The 17,056-nt window shown below is 43.2% G+C and overlaps 3 protein-coding genes across 13 annotated transcripts in view; all 3 read right to left on the minus strand.

The window, feature by feature from the left end:
* Positions 1 to 11,085, minus strand: part of PXK (PX domain containing serine/threonine kinase like) — a 33,460-nt gene extending 22,375 nt beyond the window's left edge. For 10 of the 11 annotated variants that reach the window (XR_015806022.1, XR_015806023.1, XM_014872818.2 and 7 more), the window contains exons 1-3: positions 10,863 to 11,085; positions 1,894 to 1,944; positions 1,187 to 1,234 (exon numbers count right to left, since the gene is read on the minus strand). Coding sequence is in view for 8 of the 11 variants with exons in the window: in XM_014872818.2 (XP_014728304.1) it covers positions 1,187 to 1,234; positions 1,894 to 1,944; positions 10,863 to 10,964 (201 nt within the window). In the remaining 3 variants the exon portion in view is untranslated. Of the gene's footprint in view, positions 1 to 1,186; positions 1,235 to 1,893; positions 1,945 to 8,792; positions 8,812 to 10,862 lie in introns of those variants that run through there. The other variant, XM_088171366.1, reaches the window with a different exon arrangement.
* A 2,104-nt stretch (positions 11,086 to 13,189) lies between these two features.
* HTD2 (hydroxyacyl-thioester dehydratase type 2) lies at positions 13,190 to 13,835 on the minus strand. The gene has a single exon (XM_088171357.1). It carries the CDS (start codon positions 13,833 to 13,835, stop codon positions 13,308 to 13,310), a length of 528 nt encoding a protein of 175 aa, XP_088027483.1. The 3' UTR covers positions 13,190 to 13,307.
* Positions 13,190 to 16,398, minus strand: RPP14 (ribonuclease P/MRP subunit p14). The gene is made up of 5 exons (XM_014872799.2): positions 16,304 to 16,398; positions 16,133 to 16,217; positions 15,223 to 15,299; positions 14,551 to 14,629; positions 13,190 to 13,914 (listed from the first exon to the last, which is right to left on the minus strand). The coding sequence occupies exons 1-5, from the start codon at positions 16,372 to 16,374 to the stop codon at positions 13,858 to 13,860; spliced, it is 369 nt and encodes a 122-aa protein (XP_014728285.2). The 5' UTR covers positions 16,375 to 16,398; the 3' UTR covers positions 13,190 to 13,857.
* Positions 16,399 to 17,056: the final 658 nt, after the last annotated feature.

The raw sequence follows: 17,056 nt of genomic DNA on the forward strand, positions 1-17,056 counted from the left end.
AAGTGAATGCTTCCTTCTTTTTAAAACTTTCACAAAATTTTTTCTCTGTGATCTCTATCAAAACTATGGTTAAGACCAGTGACCCCAAGGTACTTTGATGACTAGTACCATCTCGACTCCTTGTGTTCCCATGGGTGTTTGTCTAATTTTAAATCTTGGATGCCTCTGGAGCAGGAGACACCTCTGTACAGCATTTATTCAGCACATCACAGAGAAGGTTTCTAGGTCACGATAAAAGTTCCAATGTGCTACTGCACATTTAACAGAATAATTCCACAAGGCAACCATGCTGTATTTGTTGAATTATGACTGATTTGCCCCCATCCACCTGCAGCAGAGGAAGCAGCTACAGTGGGCTCTCAGAGCATCCAAATCAACAAACACCCTTAGAGGGCTTTGCTCACCAAGGTTCATCAAGCAGATTTGATTTGGGGAGGAGAGAGGAAGTTGAAGCAGTATTAAGCTCTTGAATTCATTAAATGCTTAACAAGGGAAAAATTTAAAGTCACTAAAATCTATCCTCAAATTGTGTCATTCACTTTATATCTTGTTTGACCAGTATGGAAATCTCAAGTAACAAGTTTGTCTTCTGTAGATGTTAATCACTGCTGCTTCCCCCTGTCCCCAAACACACTCACATACCCTGTTTTTTCCCACACAAACTAAAAAGAAATAATTGTCCTAAAAAGCAGAGGAAAACACACAGTAAGTCCAGTGTCTAACCAAGGAACACTCCTCAGTGACACAGAAAACGATCACATGAGAAGCAGCATCTGGTAGTGCTTTTAGACGAATATAAATAATGAGACACATAGCACTTCAGTGCTGAATTTATAAGGTTGGTATGTGCCTTGGCTTTCTCCAAATCAAAGGAGGAACAAATAAAAACACATAAAACCGGAACAAGTCACAGGACTGAAGGGAAAGATTCAGTATCTGCCAATTTCCTCCATTTCTATATAAACTGATCCTGTTGATGCTAAAATTCAAATTTTACAAGAGAAAACTTAAAGGTGAATAAGTACACATTCATGTTACATTTGAAGACAGTTTCTCTTCACAGCTATGAAAATTCTTTTTATTTTCACCACAATATATAAAAATATCACAAGAAAAAAAAAATCACAATTTTGAATATATTCTTCTAATGACATTTTTTTATTTATATATGAAGAGTGAAAATTACCTGCAGGCTGTTATTCAACAAGTCAAAGTCACTATATCGCCTCACAATCTGTAAAATAAAAGACAAAGTTCAGGAAACAAATTACTTTTTCCATTAGCATTTGACTCCTCAAAATCCCATCAGAGAAAAATAATTCCCATTTACAATCATCTTCTTTTGCAATTTTTGTACAAATGTGTAACTGCTGGGTTTATGTCACATTGCCGGAGAGCAAAAAAGAGCTCTTAATCACAACTCGATCAGACAGAAAATTAATTTCTAAAAATTATCTTAAAACAGTACTTGTGAACAAAGCTGTCTGCAAATAAGGCATTTTTGCCATATTAGATGTAACAACTTTTCATACTCATCTTCATATTAATTCTTGGTTTCATTGGTCTCGTTTCAGCAGAGCTGTGATTTTAGCACTGAGAAAGGCAAACTGGCATTTGAGATTTTAAAATTATGGTTGTACCAATACACAGTAGAAACACATGACAGGCATTTTTCCTGGAATATTCAGAATAGCACCAAACATGCCTTCTGTAGCTGGCAGCAATACTGTTTTTCTCTTAGTTCTGACCAAAAGAATTCAAGCACTTCATGTTCTCAGTTCCAAATCAACATTTCTCTTTCCAGCTCAAATTTTAAAAGCTAGGAATAGGCAATTTTCAAACTCTTCCTAAAAAAAGAATCCTGGTTACATGAACTACAACTCAAGAAATTACCTGCCAACTGTTTTCTGTTGAAACTCCTCTCTGGACACGGATTATGTACTCCTAATAAAAAGAAAAAGTCATTAGAAATGAGAACTAATGATCTGAAGGAAGTTACTAGGCACTTCTTCAAAAATGACAACTAACATTCAAATGCAGAAAATTCAGATCCAGCACCTTGGGGAAGGTCAGAGCTGGGTTTGCTCAGACCCATCCCTAACAGTTGTTCCACTCTGCTTTCCCAGCACAAAGAGAGCTCCAGGAGCTTGCACACCTGTGGAGCACTGGAGCAGTTTAGTTTAGTTACAGAAAATGCCAGCAAAAGCAAACTCAGCACACATCTCTACCCACAAGAGCTGAAGAAATCGTCTCCTCACCTCCAATATCTAACAAGAACCCCCAGGAATTATTGCCACCACCAGAAAGAAGTAAAATGCCAGTAAATACCCACAGCTGCACAGCCTCTCATTATTTTTGTACTAGGAAGGTTACCACAAAAGCTTTGGAATGTGCTTGAGTAACTAGAACATATCTGTTTCTCATGATGCTAATTCTTCATTTATAATGCATACTTAATGCTAAATATTTACATACTAGCTATGCATATATATCTAAATCTCAGTGAGCCACTTCTGAATTTTAAGAATTAATTATTCTCCCACCACACATTCATAAATCACAATTCTTTTCAGTCTCTTCATTTCAGGTACTGGGAAGTGTCTTCTGGTTTTCGAATTTGCCTTCTGAACCTCACAGAACTAATTCCTCTCTTTCAAGTGAAATTAAACTAAAAGGTGTTACACTGAAAAACATAAATATACCATTCAATACAAAAAAAAAAAATAAAGTGGGGCATATCAGATTTAAATTCTCATTTAACATCTACCAAAGAAGTAGTGTAAATCAAGAATTATGACTGTTCCAGACAAGAGGCAAAGGCAACAATTACCAGCCGGCATTACCTTGTGTATTCAACCTTACCTAATCCAGATTTTATTTACTGAAATTTCCTTCCAAAACCCTGTGCTGCTGAGGCAAAAATGGTATTCTATTTTCTAAAATTCACTTAAAATATCCTTCATTATCAGAGGTCTCAAATATCTGTAGCAAATTTGAAACACTTAGCCTGGAGAAGAAACAAGACTAGTAAGCATGAAAACCAGAGTGATTTAAAACACTTGTCCTAGCAGCTTAGTTGGAAATTATAGAAACTCAAGATGTCAGAAACCAAGACACATAACTGTAAAACTAGAATTAAAGTGTTTATTTTCAGGAAGTCAGCCTGACATGGTCCCTCCATATTATTTCCTCTTACCCATTTGAAATCATAATTATGGTCTCTTCCTGCAAAACAAGAAGCCCAAATCCTCATAAATAGTAACATAAATCCACAGAGCTGATAACATTTAACCAGTGTAATTATCTTTGGAAACTGTGTGACAGAAATCAATTAATGGGACACCTGGAAACCTATATTCACCACTAACGTGGCTTTTCATGTTATGTGACCATTGCTGCATTTTGGAAAGAGGCTACTTCACACTCAGACAAAAAACTGCAGCAACTGCTTATTCATCAAGTCTCAAAGGAACATTGGCTGTTTCTCTGAAAAACCACGCCAGTGATGATTCACCAAGTGCAGTCATTCATCTTTTCTAGGATTTTGAAAGAAGCAGAGTTATTGCTCAATCCCTTGTAGCACTTGCTCTTTATCCAGTAATTGTCATTTTCTATTGTGCCCTGAAAAAATGCTCCAGGACAGGCAGAACACAAATTCATTAAACAACCATCAAAGCATCTTCTTGCACATAACCACACTGGTCAACACAGCTCTTGTGATAAAACACAGAGCCTTGTGATAAAAAACTCAAGACTCAGAGCTCATTCTTACAGTAATATTTTTAAAATATATATATTTGAGCCACAAGTATTTTTCCCCACACTTACTTGAGCATTTTCCCATCCCATCCATGTCTGCTATTGTGGCCTAATGCACTAATCAAGTCCCTTTTTTATGTCACAGGGTTTGCAACTGGAAAGACAAGAGCAAACACTCTCCAGGTGTGGCATTAGCTCTCTGTATGGAAAAGCTGAGTCCCCACCACACACTCTCCATCAGCACTGACCATAATGAATTATTGTCCAACTCAGCACTAACCTGTCAATACAACTAACAAAAAACCCTAAATGCTCTTCTGAGTTGGTTGAGGGGCTTTTCCCCCAGAGCTGGTAATGAGATTGAAAGTCAAAGAACAGCAACAGCAGAAAAGCCAGGATGAGAAATACAATCCCATTCCCAGTATCTGCCATGGCTACACACAATCAGCACACCACAGTATGCTGAGTTCTAGTGAGAAGTTGATACTTCCTATTGCCTCCTGTGGCAACAAGCTTGTCGTGGGATTATAATTAGCACCACTGATATATGCTTCCCATAGGACCAGAGAAGAGCTTTCAGCTCTTCAAGTCTAATACACAAAAGCCTTTATTGCTCTGCCAAATTCTGTTTTAGTTAGGAAAAAAAAAACCGAATTACAACAATCTTCTTCTGAGACAGCCTGATAGTGGGACTGAGACTGTGCCCATAGGAAATAAATGAAAGCATAAGGAAAACAGAAGCACACTCAGGATCATTTCTGTTTAGCAGCATCCTCTAATGTAGGAAAATATGGTGGAAATGCCTTCAGAAAAAGCTAGTAATTCCCAGAGTTCACTCCTGCAAACAAGTTTAGGCACCAACAACCAGGCTTGGGGCGGTCTGTGTTAGCTACACTCATGTAGAAATTCCCATGGCATCTTTCACTCCTACGTGAATAGCTCAGAATTTTTCCTATGACTCAGTTTACCAAATAACTTCAAAGGATCCCTGACAGCTGCTGCATGTAGAAGAGAGACCTCCTGTTCTGCTTTGCCCAAGGGCAGCAAGGTCACTATCAGCAGGAGCCTCCAACAAGACAGGCCACAAAACCATTCCTAAAACAACCTCCCTGGGTCCCTGCACACAGATAAGGTTTATACATCCGCTGCTCTTCCTATCAGCACTGCCAAGCCACTTCATAACACAACCTTGATAATCCTGCAGCAGCTCAAAATACATTTTTAAAGATGCCAAGGAAAGCAGTTTTACCTATGGGATCATGTCCTGGCTGCTCCAATTAGTCAAAAAAAGCTGGAATGGGTGGAGGAGGAGGTTTGGGAACAGGAAAGATGTATGACCCCATTGCATGCTGTCATTTCCTAAAATCTTCTTCCTACTACTACAGAATTCTGGATAGGGTTTCTGAAAAGGAATATTTTCCAAATAACCACATGGATCAGTGACAACCACACTGCATTTCTTCAATCCTTTCTGGTAACAGTTTCACACTCACTGTGTAGGATTAATGTTATCCTGAATTCACCCATTTTCACACAGATCCAAGATTTAGATGGGAGGGTTTTGCTGACTTTTTTTTCCCAAAATTCACCAAGATTAGCCCTTGGTATTCCAGCACTTATTAAAACATTATCATTAGCAACTCAGAGCTGCTCAGCAACATTTTGTTAACATTCCTGGGTGAAAATTGCACAGCAAAGCACTCCAAATGTTTAACAACTGCTCTTTATCACCATCCCTAGTTTTTGAAACAGGAAGCAAACAGGAAAAAGGCTTTTGCAGAGACAAGATAGGGGGGGAAAAAAGTGATGAGTTAAGAGATTCTTATAATTAAATGTAGAGTCTCAACAATATTGGGTAATACATTCTATTTCCCCAAGCAAATAGTCTCTACATTTCCAGCTCAGGATAGTCAGTCTCTTTTTCCACAGATTTCTGCTTTACATCTGTTTAATCCAACAGGCTTGAAAAGCCAACCATTATAAAGATCCAGGTCACCTTCAGGTCACATCAACTGAAAGTTTGAAAGGGCTTTATTTTATAAGCATTAAAGAGAGGAAAGCCTAATTAAGCATGAATACAATCTCTGCTCAAGAAGGCTAGATTGGAACAATTTCTAGTAAGAAGCTCTTTTAAAAGTTTATTTAGAAAATCTCCCATGTGAAAAGTAGCAACAACATCAGGAGAGCTGCTCAGCCTCAGAGGCCTCTCTGTTAGAGGGCACAGTATTTATTTGCTATTGCACAACCTGCCATTAAGCCATGAGGTAGGAGCAGCAGCAGTGGTTGGTGTTTCCCTGCTTTCCAAACAATGCAGGTGTGCGTGTGTCTGTGTTGCACCACTCACACACTGCATCCCTTCTGTAGTAATGAGTCAGCCATTCAATAAGTGAAAGCCATGAAGTAGGACAACTGCAGGGAAAAAACAGGACACACATTTACATGTAATGAAACCTAGTGAACACAAAAAGCTTTGGAGAGAGATGAGAAATCACAGATTTTCAGTGCTCAGCTTCACTGCGACCTTCACCAGAAACACAAATTACTCACTATTTTTCAGGAAATACTCAGTAGCCAACAAAAATATTCTAATTAGGATTTATTAAAGTACCATATGGAAACTAATATTTTGACTACAATCTTCACAGGACCTACAAATGCAATACTAATTTAGTAAGATCACCAGTGGAAACTGTAAATTTGGAATATTTAAAATTAGGTGCAATAAAAGAGCCATCTTTTGTGAGCTCAGGCTGGAGGAGAGGTGGGAGGTAATCGAGCTTACTGACTAAGTCCAGTGGAGGAACTGCATTTCTGAAACCTCAAACAAGTGAGCTATGACACTTCCCTGTGTAAAGCCATGTCTAAGACTAACTTCATGTTTGGTTTTGTCCAAAGTGAATGCAGCTTTGAATAGACTGAATTCCTTGTAAAGCAGATGTACAAAATCTTTTACAAGCTTTTAAACTAAACCCTACAGTCCGAGGAATATGTGGCACCATTTTTCTATTTGGAACAATATATGAAAAGCATAAATGCTTTTTCAACGTTTTTCTAATCTAAAAGCCATGAGTGTCAACATTCATCATTGCTTAAGGAAAACTAAGAACTCTGAAAGATTGTTAGGAGAGGGATTTATTTCAGCTGTTCATTTCCAAATGCCTTTAAGACAACAATGTACTCTACCAAAGCAATTTCAAAATATGAAACACATGAAAAAGGAAAATCACTGCAGAAAAGAATTAACAAATGCTCAGAAGAATATGCACAACTCACCAGTAGTTTTACTGCTGAAAAGACTTGCAGGTACAGATGTGCAGTTCTTAATAAGGAAAACGTCTAGATTATCATGTAAGAAAATAGCATTCTATTTTAAGGCTTAGAAAGAAGCCACTATTAAATAGTGAACACACAGATGAAATATTGCATTATGAGGCAAGTTTAACAGCCAAAATTTATTAAAGCATTAGTGCTGAAATTGTCTCTGTTGTCAGAACACAACATTTGGCATCGAGATGAGACACTTGCAAATGGCTCAGTATATTGGATGTAATCCTGCTCCTATTGAAGTCAAGGAATGCAATAGCAACAAAACTTCATTTTCTACAAAAGGGTTGGTACACAAACCTACAAAGGGACTGACTCATGGCTATGGAAAGGTGCCCAACACACCCCTGGAAGTTACACAGTTACTTTCTCTGACCCAGTGCTAGTGACAAGCCTAAGGAAGGAGACAAAACGAAGCTGACTGGGCTTGCTCTTGTAATTTCAAATCTATTAGGTGAGATGCCATTGGAATGCACCTGCAATATGTACTTTCTTGGCTTTCAAAATGAAAAGGACTCTGTAAACACTACACTATAGAATTAATTGTATTTAAGTGCACATTCCAACAAAACTCAGACTGCTTGTAACACACTTAACCAGGGAAACAACTTTTGCAAACGTAGAAAGGCATCATTTTCCTCTTCCAATTATGACTGGAAATAAATACACAGAAAGAAAACCTCACTGAACAATTTCTTTGTTGCAGCACAAAAACATGGAGATTATGCTCCAGCTCAGATGTACTAAGTCCAGTAAGAACTTCTGAGCTCTTCTGACTTGAACAAAGCATGCTGAGCCTGTGAGCCTATCAGATAATTTTGCAATTGGCTCCCTAACAATCTAAAAACCCATTTAGGGGGGGTTGACATACCCTTACTAAGCAAAAAGTACAAATCCTCAAAAGTATATTTTCAATAGTAGCTTAATCCCTTCTTAGGTTTCTGGAGAATTCAGGAAAGAACATAGTAGTTTCAGGTTTTGTTTTCAGTTTTGTTTTTTTTCAGTTTCATCTTCAGCCTCAGGAAACAGAAACTCAGCCTCTGCCAAGTACAGTCCTTGATTCAATGCTATGAAGTTTACACTCGCCCAGTCTGTTGTACTAAATTTAAATTAACAGAAACTGCTTAGAACAATACACAAGCAAACTATTCATTAGACAGAAGCTTTGGTCTTCTGTGTGATATTTCACGATGTCTACAGAGCTTTTCCTGAAATTCTTCACCTTTTCCTTAGCTGTTTTTTCAGAAGACTGGCTATTTTCAGCACCAACAGAAGGTTTACATAATTACTAGTTCAGTTGCCATGTTAAAGTTGCACCTAAACTCAGCCTAAGCCATCCTCATATGAGTGCTTTTAGAAGCTATGATCTACAGGAAAAAAAATACAAACACGAGTTTAAAACAAGTCTTGCAGCACTGAACAACATTATAAAATCTTAATATACACTGCTGACAAAAGAATAGAAATTTTTTTTTTATGGCTGCCTTTGCTTTAGAACAGGCCGAGTTCTCCAAACTTTAGTTTGTGATGAAGGATTTTATATATCTACATCTTTTGATACCACTTTGAGATGGAATGAGGAACAAAACTAAAAAGCATTCAGTTAATGACAATCTTGTTTCTTCTAACTATAATTTAACCAAGTAAAGTATAGTCTTCCCACAAAAACACTTCAACCCTTATTTCTTAGAAGGGCTTAATTTACACACCTCTTCAGAGAGAAGGATTTATTTCTGCAGCTTATTTTGAATCAGGAAAGTTCAAATCAGGGACAGCATCACCCACCAATAAACAAACTATTCAGACACCAGGGACATAGGATGAAGTATCTGAAATGACAGAATAGTCCACTTACATCAAATAAGAAACCAAGTCTCTGTTAATGGCTTCCTCTATTTTGTTATCCCACACTGGCTCTATATAAACCATCTGTGCTACACACACTTCAAACCATCTTTCAGCTATCAACAGCGCTTCTGCAGTAAAACAAACAATTACTAATAGATGTATCTTAGAGACAGATTTTAAATCAAAAGGCACGGTGCTCCAGCATTCTGTTATTAAGAAAAGATAAGAAAAAAACAGTAGAGATTTTTTCTGCACACTCATTAGTAACAGAATACAGAGATGAAAGAAGGGGGGAACATTTGCTATAACACTCCCTCAGACAAGATGACACAGGAAGAGTCTGGATTGAAAAAGTTCTTCCAAGTGATCATTCTAAAAGAATTTAGTGACTTTTTCGTTTCCAACCAGAATCATGCAAGCCAAAGGAAAGAACACAAAACACTATTGTCATTTGCACTAACAAAAAATCATAATAAGGAAACAAGTTACCAACGGAACTTAATCTGGTCTGCTAACTGGGGAGTATTAGGAGTTACACAACTTCTCACAGGACTTGGCACACCCATCCTTCAGCTACTGAAACAGGTAAAAAGCATCACACTTGCCAGGAAATAAACTTCTTTAGTCTTACTTATAAGAAGAAGAGTTGCATGAATTGAGAGCCACAGTCTGTTAGATTCACAAGACCCTCTAGAAAATTTCACATAGGTAACTTCTGTTCAGAGAAAGACTGGAACGTCAGTAAATGTGGGTTCCTCAGACATAAAATAAACCTCCTCTTAGGTGTGAATTATTTATATGAAGAGTATTTAATAAGACAGTCTATAAATTAGTTGTATACCCCACGGTGAACCTATAGGTTAAGGGTATGCAACAGATGCAAGGAACCAGGAAGAGATCCACAATGCAGGAATCAGAGCTGTGTAAAGGACATAAGGAAATCCTCTCTCTATTTAAAGCAAGCTTCCCAGTACCTGCTGCTGAGGTACCTCTGGCCTCCTGTCCAGCATCCCTGCTCTCAGCTAAAGCAGGAATCAGAAGCAACAGCCAGTTCTCTGATTCACCCTACTGCTTGGTCATACCATAATGAAAGCCGGATTTAAAGTGGAAAATAACCGCAAACAGGACACCATAGAATTTGGATTATTACTGCATGTTCAAAGACAGTTCTTAGGGAAGCACTGTGCATGTATCCTAGGCATCGCGAAAGAATGAATCTGTAACACTCAAGTCACGGCAGGGCTTGTTCTGGTGAGTGCCACCGCTCCCCAGAGCTGAGCAGCGGGGCTGGGGCTGCGGGGTCTCTGCAGCTCCGCAGCCTCCGCTCAGCCACACGGCAGGACCCGGAGGCAAACGCAGTCCATTCACGTGTAACTTCATCACAGCCACTGAAACGCGGCAGCCAGAGCCCATCTCTGCTCAAAAGGCTGCAACCCGCCGAGGAAAGCAGGAATTACAGTAACTCACAGGGCCTCGCTCGGAGAGGAGCGAGACAGCGCGAAGCCCGCAGGGCGGCCCCCGCAGACCCGCGGCGGTGCCTCGGGGGTGCTGCCGGCTGCCCCCGGGACCCCGCGGACAGCGAGGGAGCGAAGGAGCCCAACGACCCTCGGCTCCCTGGCATCCCACCGGGGGGCTCCGGAGCGCTGCAACCCCGTGCTGCGAGGTCGCGGCCCCGCTGCCTCCCGCACCGCTCCCCTCGCCCCCAGCCCAGCCCGCAGTGCCCCGCCGCACCCCCCGCCTCCCGCCACCCCCGGCCACGCTGCCGCGGGGGGCTTAGCTCGGGCCCCCCGCCCCCAGCCCAGCCCGCAATGCCCCGGCCGGCCCCGCGGACCCCGAGCACCCCCCGGTGCCCCCCGTTACCGGCTCCCTGCCTTCCCTCCCCCGCCCCCGCCGCTCCCGCCTGCCCCCGCGGCCCGGCCTGCCCCGCTCACCGTGTGCGAGTGCAGGCTCTGGCTCGCCTCGATCTGCGCTGTCAGCGGCACCGTGTCGTCCAGCAGCACCTTGCCGGCCGGCGGCTTCTCCATGAAGGCCATAGCGGAGCTGGGAGCGGAGAACCGGCGCCGCCAAGCCGCTTCCCGGGGCAGCTCCCGGCGCGGCCGCCGCTGTCAACACGGCAGCGCCGCCGCCGCCGCGGGGCCTTAGCGCCGCCGCCCGCCACGGCACCGCCCGCCCACAGGGGGCGCCGCTCCGCGCGGGTCCCGCCCCGGGAGCGCGGGATAGGAGGGATGGGGGACAGGACCGGGATAGGGGACAGGGAAGGTTGGGGGACAGGACTGGGATAGGGGACACGGCGGGATGGGGGGACACAGCCGGGTTGCGGGATACGGCAGGACACGAGGAGGTTCGTCCCCTCGGGCAATAACGGGGCAAGGGGGGCAGGAAGGGAGGCCATCAGTCGCCCCCGCCGCCCAAGCCTTCCGCACCCGGTGCTCCTAGTGGCACCGACAGCAGCAGTAGCAGCTGCAGCCCCGGGGGGATCAGCCCCAAAACACTGCTGGTCCTCTCAGAGAGACCGGGAAAATTATAAGGGCTGGCACACTTGCTGCTCTTTACCTTAGGGAGTGTTTTGTGTTAATAAAATAATCAGAATATCCCATAAATTTTACTCTAAAATTTTGAGTTTGGAGTTGGTATTTTGTGGAGTTTTGGTTTTTGGTTTGGTTGTTTTTCAAAACACAGATTTAAAGTTTTTAACAACTGAGTTCTTCAACATGACTGCAGCAGCATAAGAAACTTTCTATTTGAATATTACTTAGTGCTTGAGAACCTACAAGTTGGACACCTGTCTGCATTTCCTCTTTTTACATCATACACAGGAATTACTCTTACTTAAGATGTAAGACTGCAGAGCTGGAGTTTGTCATACACCTGGAGCAGGTGTCATGAACATCTTCATCTCTGTCTTGCAGCTCCATGACGAGAGGAAAATGGGCTGTGATGCTGTGGTTCAGCAGCCAGGCTGGAACAGCAACCTCCACTGCCCAAACTACTACTCCTGCAGTGACCCAGGAGGTCAGGCACAGATCTGATTCATTTTGTTAATAGGCCTTAACAAGACAACTTCCCACCTGGAGAGGCAGGTGAAAAAGGAGCAGGCTAAGGAGGGGACCTGCTTTGATGAAGTGCTCTGTCCAGCAAAAGCCAGTGACAGGCAGTGACCCGAGGCAGAAGGGAACAGGAAGTGAAACAGCTTCTACAGACAAGAGATATGGAAACCTCTTCCTGATAACTGCTTCCAAGTTGCAAACAGGCCAAACTCCAGGCTTCGGAAGGAGAAGGCATGGAGTCAAACACCTGAAACATTACCCCTCCCTCTGCTCCAGTGTGACTAACACCTGGGGTTAGAGTGCAGCACACTCAGGCAGTGCAGCTGTTTTACCAGTAGCTTTCGTCACAGATTGAGGAGAAACTCTCTTTTCTTAGCAGACAACTTCTGAGGTTATTTGCAGCCAAAGAAAGTTTCAAATGCATTTCTGCTGCAGAGAAGACAGGGTGATAATGGACACTTTTCCAGAAAGTTATATGAGCCACCAATTGGAGGCCTTACTCCTGATGGCCTCTATCATTCCAAAAAGAAGTTTCTCAGTGCATAATAATCTTATGCCAGTATTAAATAATTTAACCCAGATGATTTACTAATGAATTTGCCAGAAGTCTACTCTAACAAGGTACTTTCCTTGTGGACCAGCGGACAAAGGGAAAGCCATGTTCACACACTCAAGCAAGAAGAGAGAAGCCATACAGTTAGTACTCAGATCATCTGCCCTTGCTTGTATTGCCCTCAGGAGCACGAGTAAGTTGTGACAATGTGTTTTTTTAAAAGCCTCCTTCACTCTCATTCTGCGTGGCAAGTTTAAGAAGAAACACCAGCTGGAGCTGCCATGCAGATTACAACACATCTTTGCAGTACATGTGTACCTCCAGTACCTCACTTCTGTTCCACTTTTAAACACAGCACTGCTTCCTCCCTTGGTGCTTGCTGGCAATACAGCTGTCTTGTATAGAAGGAACAAGTTTGAACTGAACTTTGCTGGTGTGAACTGCGATTTTACCAGAAAGAACAGCCTCAGTGTGAGTCCCACCAGCCCAAACTTCTCACTGTGGCAGCACAAAGGCTTGTCTAAATATGCCACTTGGTCACAGCTAGTGCCTAGTTCTGTTGGTTTCACCTTGGCAGTGAAACCCATCACAGTGAAACAAGGAAAAGCTCTAATTTTAATGCACTTCTAGCAAGGTTAAGTTTGTGCACTTTGAAGCATTTTGAAAGGTTTTTGTTGCAAATTTACTGTTTTAAGTGATGTCACATAAAAAGATAATCAAAACCAAGTGTACATTGCTTCTGGCCTTTATACTGAAGTTGCACATGATCAACAGCTCTAACTCTCTGGCACCATGACTTTCACCATCCCTTCCATAACAGTTTTCCCACTTTCTCTGACCTGACATGATACAGAAATGTGAGCAATAGAACCCTTCAGTCGTTTCACTTCTGCTGCAGCTGTGACTTCTTCACCAACATACAAAGGAGCTGGAAAACGAATCTCCTGGGAAAGAAATATACATCCTTGACCAGGCATTTTGGTACCCAGAACTGCAGAAATAAGTCCATTGATAAGAACTCCATGGACAACAGTTCTCCCAAACCTAGACTTCTTTGCAAACTCTTCATTTAAATGCAAAGGATTTGTGTCACCTGTTAAATAAGAAAAAGTAACTACATCATTCTGTGTAAAAGCCTTGCTAAGTTCAGCTTTGTCTCCAATTTTTATGTGTAAGTTCTGAAATACGGGATGTCCAAGCAGTGAGTTGATAAACGCTGGCTTTGTCAAGGCTCTTTGTTGGAAAACCCCTCCAGAAATTCCACGCTTGAAGGGCTGCAACATTTCCAAGAACTTCTCCTGCATGCAGCCGAACCAACAACTGCATTCAGTCCAAGACTAATTCTCTACTGTTGCCAGATAATGCAAGTAGAAACGGAGATGTCTAGTTTGGGGAAAGAAAAAACAAACAAGAACTGAACAATTAAAGCCTTAAAAAACCCCACCATCAAATGCTCTCAAAGTTATAAATACTTCCATTTTCCTTTTACATGACAGATTAAAAACTTAGAGCAATGCCTGAGCAGACTTTTATCTAGCCATGGCTTCAGAAACAATTCTCAGAACTCATTTCATTAAGCAGCATCCTCTGGAAAAAAAATAAACTCTTGAAGTGCATGTTCATATATGCATTGTTACACAAGGTCAGTTGACAGTAACCACTGGAAAGGCAGAAAGCGTGGTAGGGAAAATAAAACCTGGACCAAGATGTGGGTCATAGACAACATTTGCCAGAAATTATTTTCTTGCAGATGTATTAGTGACATCAGGACTTGTCACTGGACTGAAACCAGAAAGGAATGAGACACCCACTCCTGTTACATTGTACAAGATCCATTTTGAAATGAGAACTGCTCAAACGTGCCCACACACCTGCACTGAAAGGCACTTCATTCCCAAACCAAGGCATTTTTGCATCTAGGCCATCCTTCTATGAAAAGGCAGGAGGCTTAGGCAGCCTGCCAAGCTTAGAGCCAGAGCCGACATTTGGGGGAAGCCACCCAGCCCCGCAGGGCTTTACCTGCAGCACTCGGAAGGCACACCTCCTGTTCTGGTAGAAGCCCAGCAAGGTTAGAGCACTCCACAGCTTGACAAAGCCACTAAGTAAAAAGGAAACAAAATATATTAATAAAATCGGGGTTTTTCCGTTTTCCTGCAGCACGGACATCTCAAATAGAAAATACGATGCAAAGAGTAACAACCATTAACAGTTTAACAGCAGGTAATTTCACTGAAGAGTTCTAGTAGCAAAACTGTATCTTGAAGGATTATTGCAGTGGCTGAAGTCTCTTATCTTTGACACAGAGATTTGTACTGCAACCTCAAGTTCACTTTACCAGCACTGTTCTTGTTCTCTGTGTTCATTTAAACTCATTCTTCACCTAAATCACCTTTTAGTTGTCATCACCATTTAGAGTAACCATTCTCATCTTTACTAGAGAAAGAGATTTAAAGTCACTACCTCAGTAATGCTTACTTCCTATCTTAAAACCATTAACATAATTCTGATTTAAAGCAGGAATAACGCACTGATGCACGAAGTTACCAAGACTCAGTAATTATTTTCTGCATGTTGTATGCAAATATCTGCAAGTTAGGCTTAATTCTTCAAAGGCAATTCTTAGTTTAAGAGCTCTATTTTCTTATAAAAAATACTTTCATAGTATGGAAGCACGTACTGACTGCACCTTACCTGCTAATTACTCTTAATATGGCAGATAGAGTTTTTTCCTCATATGTTAAGACATCAACAGGCAAAGCTGCTCCAACCTACGAAAAAAAAATTATTTAGTAAGTATCACCCTATGTTCTTATCATGGTTTATAAGCAACGATTTCACCCACAGCATGTTATATCATTAAAGGTGTTACAGTTACACTCAAAACTCACACAAGTGTTTCAGTTACAACATCACTGGATTTTAAACAGCACCCTTCCTCTCAGAGTTCTTTACAAGCCACTTTTATTTCGACATTACAGCTGGAGAAACACAGACCAAGAGGTGATGCGACCTGCTGAAAGTCAGCCAGCAATAGAACAAACAGAGCAAGAACAGTGCTGTGGACTTTCCCATCCACAAAGCTGTTCCCTTCCCACAGTTTTCTTTTTAAAGCCTCTCTACAGCAAAAGCATTACTTCAAATTACTTCAAATTACTTCATTACTAAGCAAATTCTAAAAACAAGGATCAAAGAACAGTTTGAGCTGGAAGGGACTTTATAGAGTTCATCCAGTTCCAGCCCTGCTGCCATGGCCAGAGATACCTTCCACTAGACCAGGCTGCTCCAAGCCGGGTCCAACCTGACCTTGAGCAGTGCTAGGGATGGCTGAAGCCACTTGGCTGCGGGCACTGAGCTGAACCGCACAGCTGCACTAGGAGCGAGTCAGAACAGAGGCTGGCGAGCGGGTAACCGGGTACCGGAGGGTCAAACCTGTACATTTACCCGGCAGAGCCTGCTCCTCCGGCCCCTTCCGCCCCGCTCGGACACTGCCCTGCAGCCAGAGCGGCTCTCCAGGGGACAACAGCTCGCAAGGCTCTCCCGGCCCAGCCCGGAGCCACCAGCCGAGGACAGACCCTAGTCCCGGTCCCGATGCCGGTCCCACCTCTCCGTGCAGCTCCTTCAGCGCAGTCACCACGAGCTGCTTGAACTGCGCGGCGTTCGGCCGGGCCGCGCCGTCGGGCAGCTCCCTGCGGGAAGGAAAGCACACGGGGGTCAGGAGGGGACTGTCGGAGCCTCGGGGGTCCCGGCCAGGGGGGACGGGGGTGTCGCTCACAAGCGCACGCGCAGATAGTGATGCTCGGCCGCGCGCCGCAGCACGCGCCGCTCGAACGAAGCCGCCGCCATTCCCCGCCCCGTCGGGCCCCGCCCCTTCTACGGCGGCCGCGCGGGGCCAAATATCGCCATGGCAACCGCGCGGCGCGACCGGCACGGGCCCGGCTCGAGCGCCCCGGGTGAGAACGCGCCGTGCGCGGGCCCGAGCGCAGCCCTGCCGGCGGAGGAGAGCCAGAGCACCGCGAGTCTGAGACGAATCTCTAGGAAGCGGCGGGGACAGGTAGCGTTTCCAAGTGCTGCACGCAAGCTTTTAGCTTCACCAAAGCAAATACGGAGCGCTGCCCCACAAACATGCTGCTAGACTCGGACACACAGAGATGCTGCTTCGCTTCTCCTCCAAGCAAATGTGTTGGTCTCGATGCAGTTCTTGTTAAAGGCCCGGCGCCAGGTTATAAACACTGAGGAGACTCTGCTGACCCAGCCTCGGTTTTGCAAGGACACACAGCTGAAACGAATTTGAGAAGTGCACAGAACGAGGCTGGCAGCCTGTCTTTGCACTCACCAGTCATCAGCTAATTCAGATTATAAAATAACACAATTTTAGTATCTTGCATCTGTTCTAAAGATTGGAATGAAGTGTATCCTTACCACAGAAACAGCAGAAAGGACAGAAATACATTTGCTCTGCTGAAATAATTGAACATTATCCTCAGAACTTCACAGAATCTTCCTTCTTTCACCAGGTTTATCCAGG

The sequence above is a fragment of the Sturnus vulgaris genome, chromosome 11 (assembly GCF_052056855.1).
Source record: "Sturnus vulgaris isolate bStuVul1 chromosome 11, bStuVul1.hap1, whole genome shotgun sequence".
Lineage (NCBI taxonomy): Eukaryota > Metazoa > Chordata > Aves > Passeriformes > Sturnidae > Sturnus > Sturnus vulgaris.

Excerpts from the sequence above, each read along its gene's own strand:
- HTD2 (XM_088171357.1), bottom strand. The coding sequence starts at position 13,835 with ATGCAGGAGAAGTTCTTGGAAATGTTGCAGCCCTTCAAGCGTGGAATT.
- RPP14 (XM_014872799.2), bottom strand. The coding sequence starts at position 16,374 with ATGGCGGCGGCTTCGTTCGAGCGGCGCGTGCTGCGGCGCGCGGCCGAG. Across the intron at positions 14,630-15,222 it reads ATATTAAGAGTAATTAGCAG|TGGCTTTGTCAAGCTGTGGA; the intron begins GTAAGGTGCAGT and ends CTTTTTACTTAG. Across the intron at positions 13,915-14,550 it reads GTGCCTTCCGAGTGCTGCAG|ACATCTCCGTTTCTACTTGC; the intron begins GTAAAGCCCTGC and ends TCCCCAAACTAG.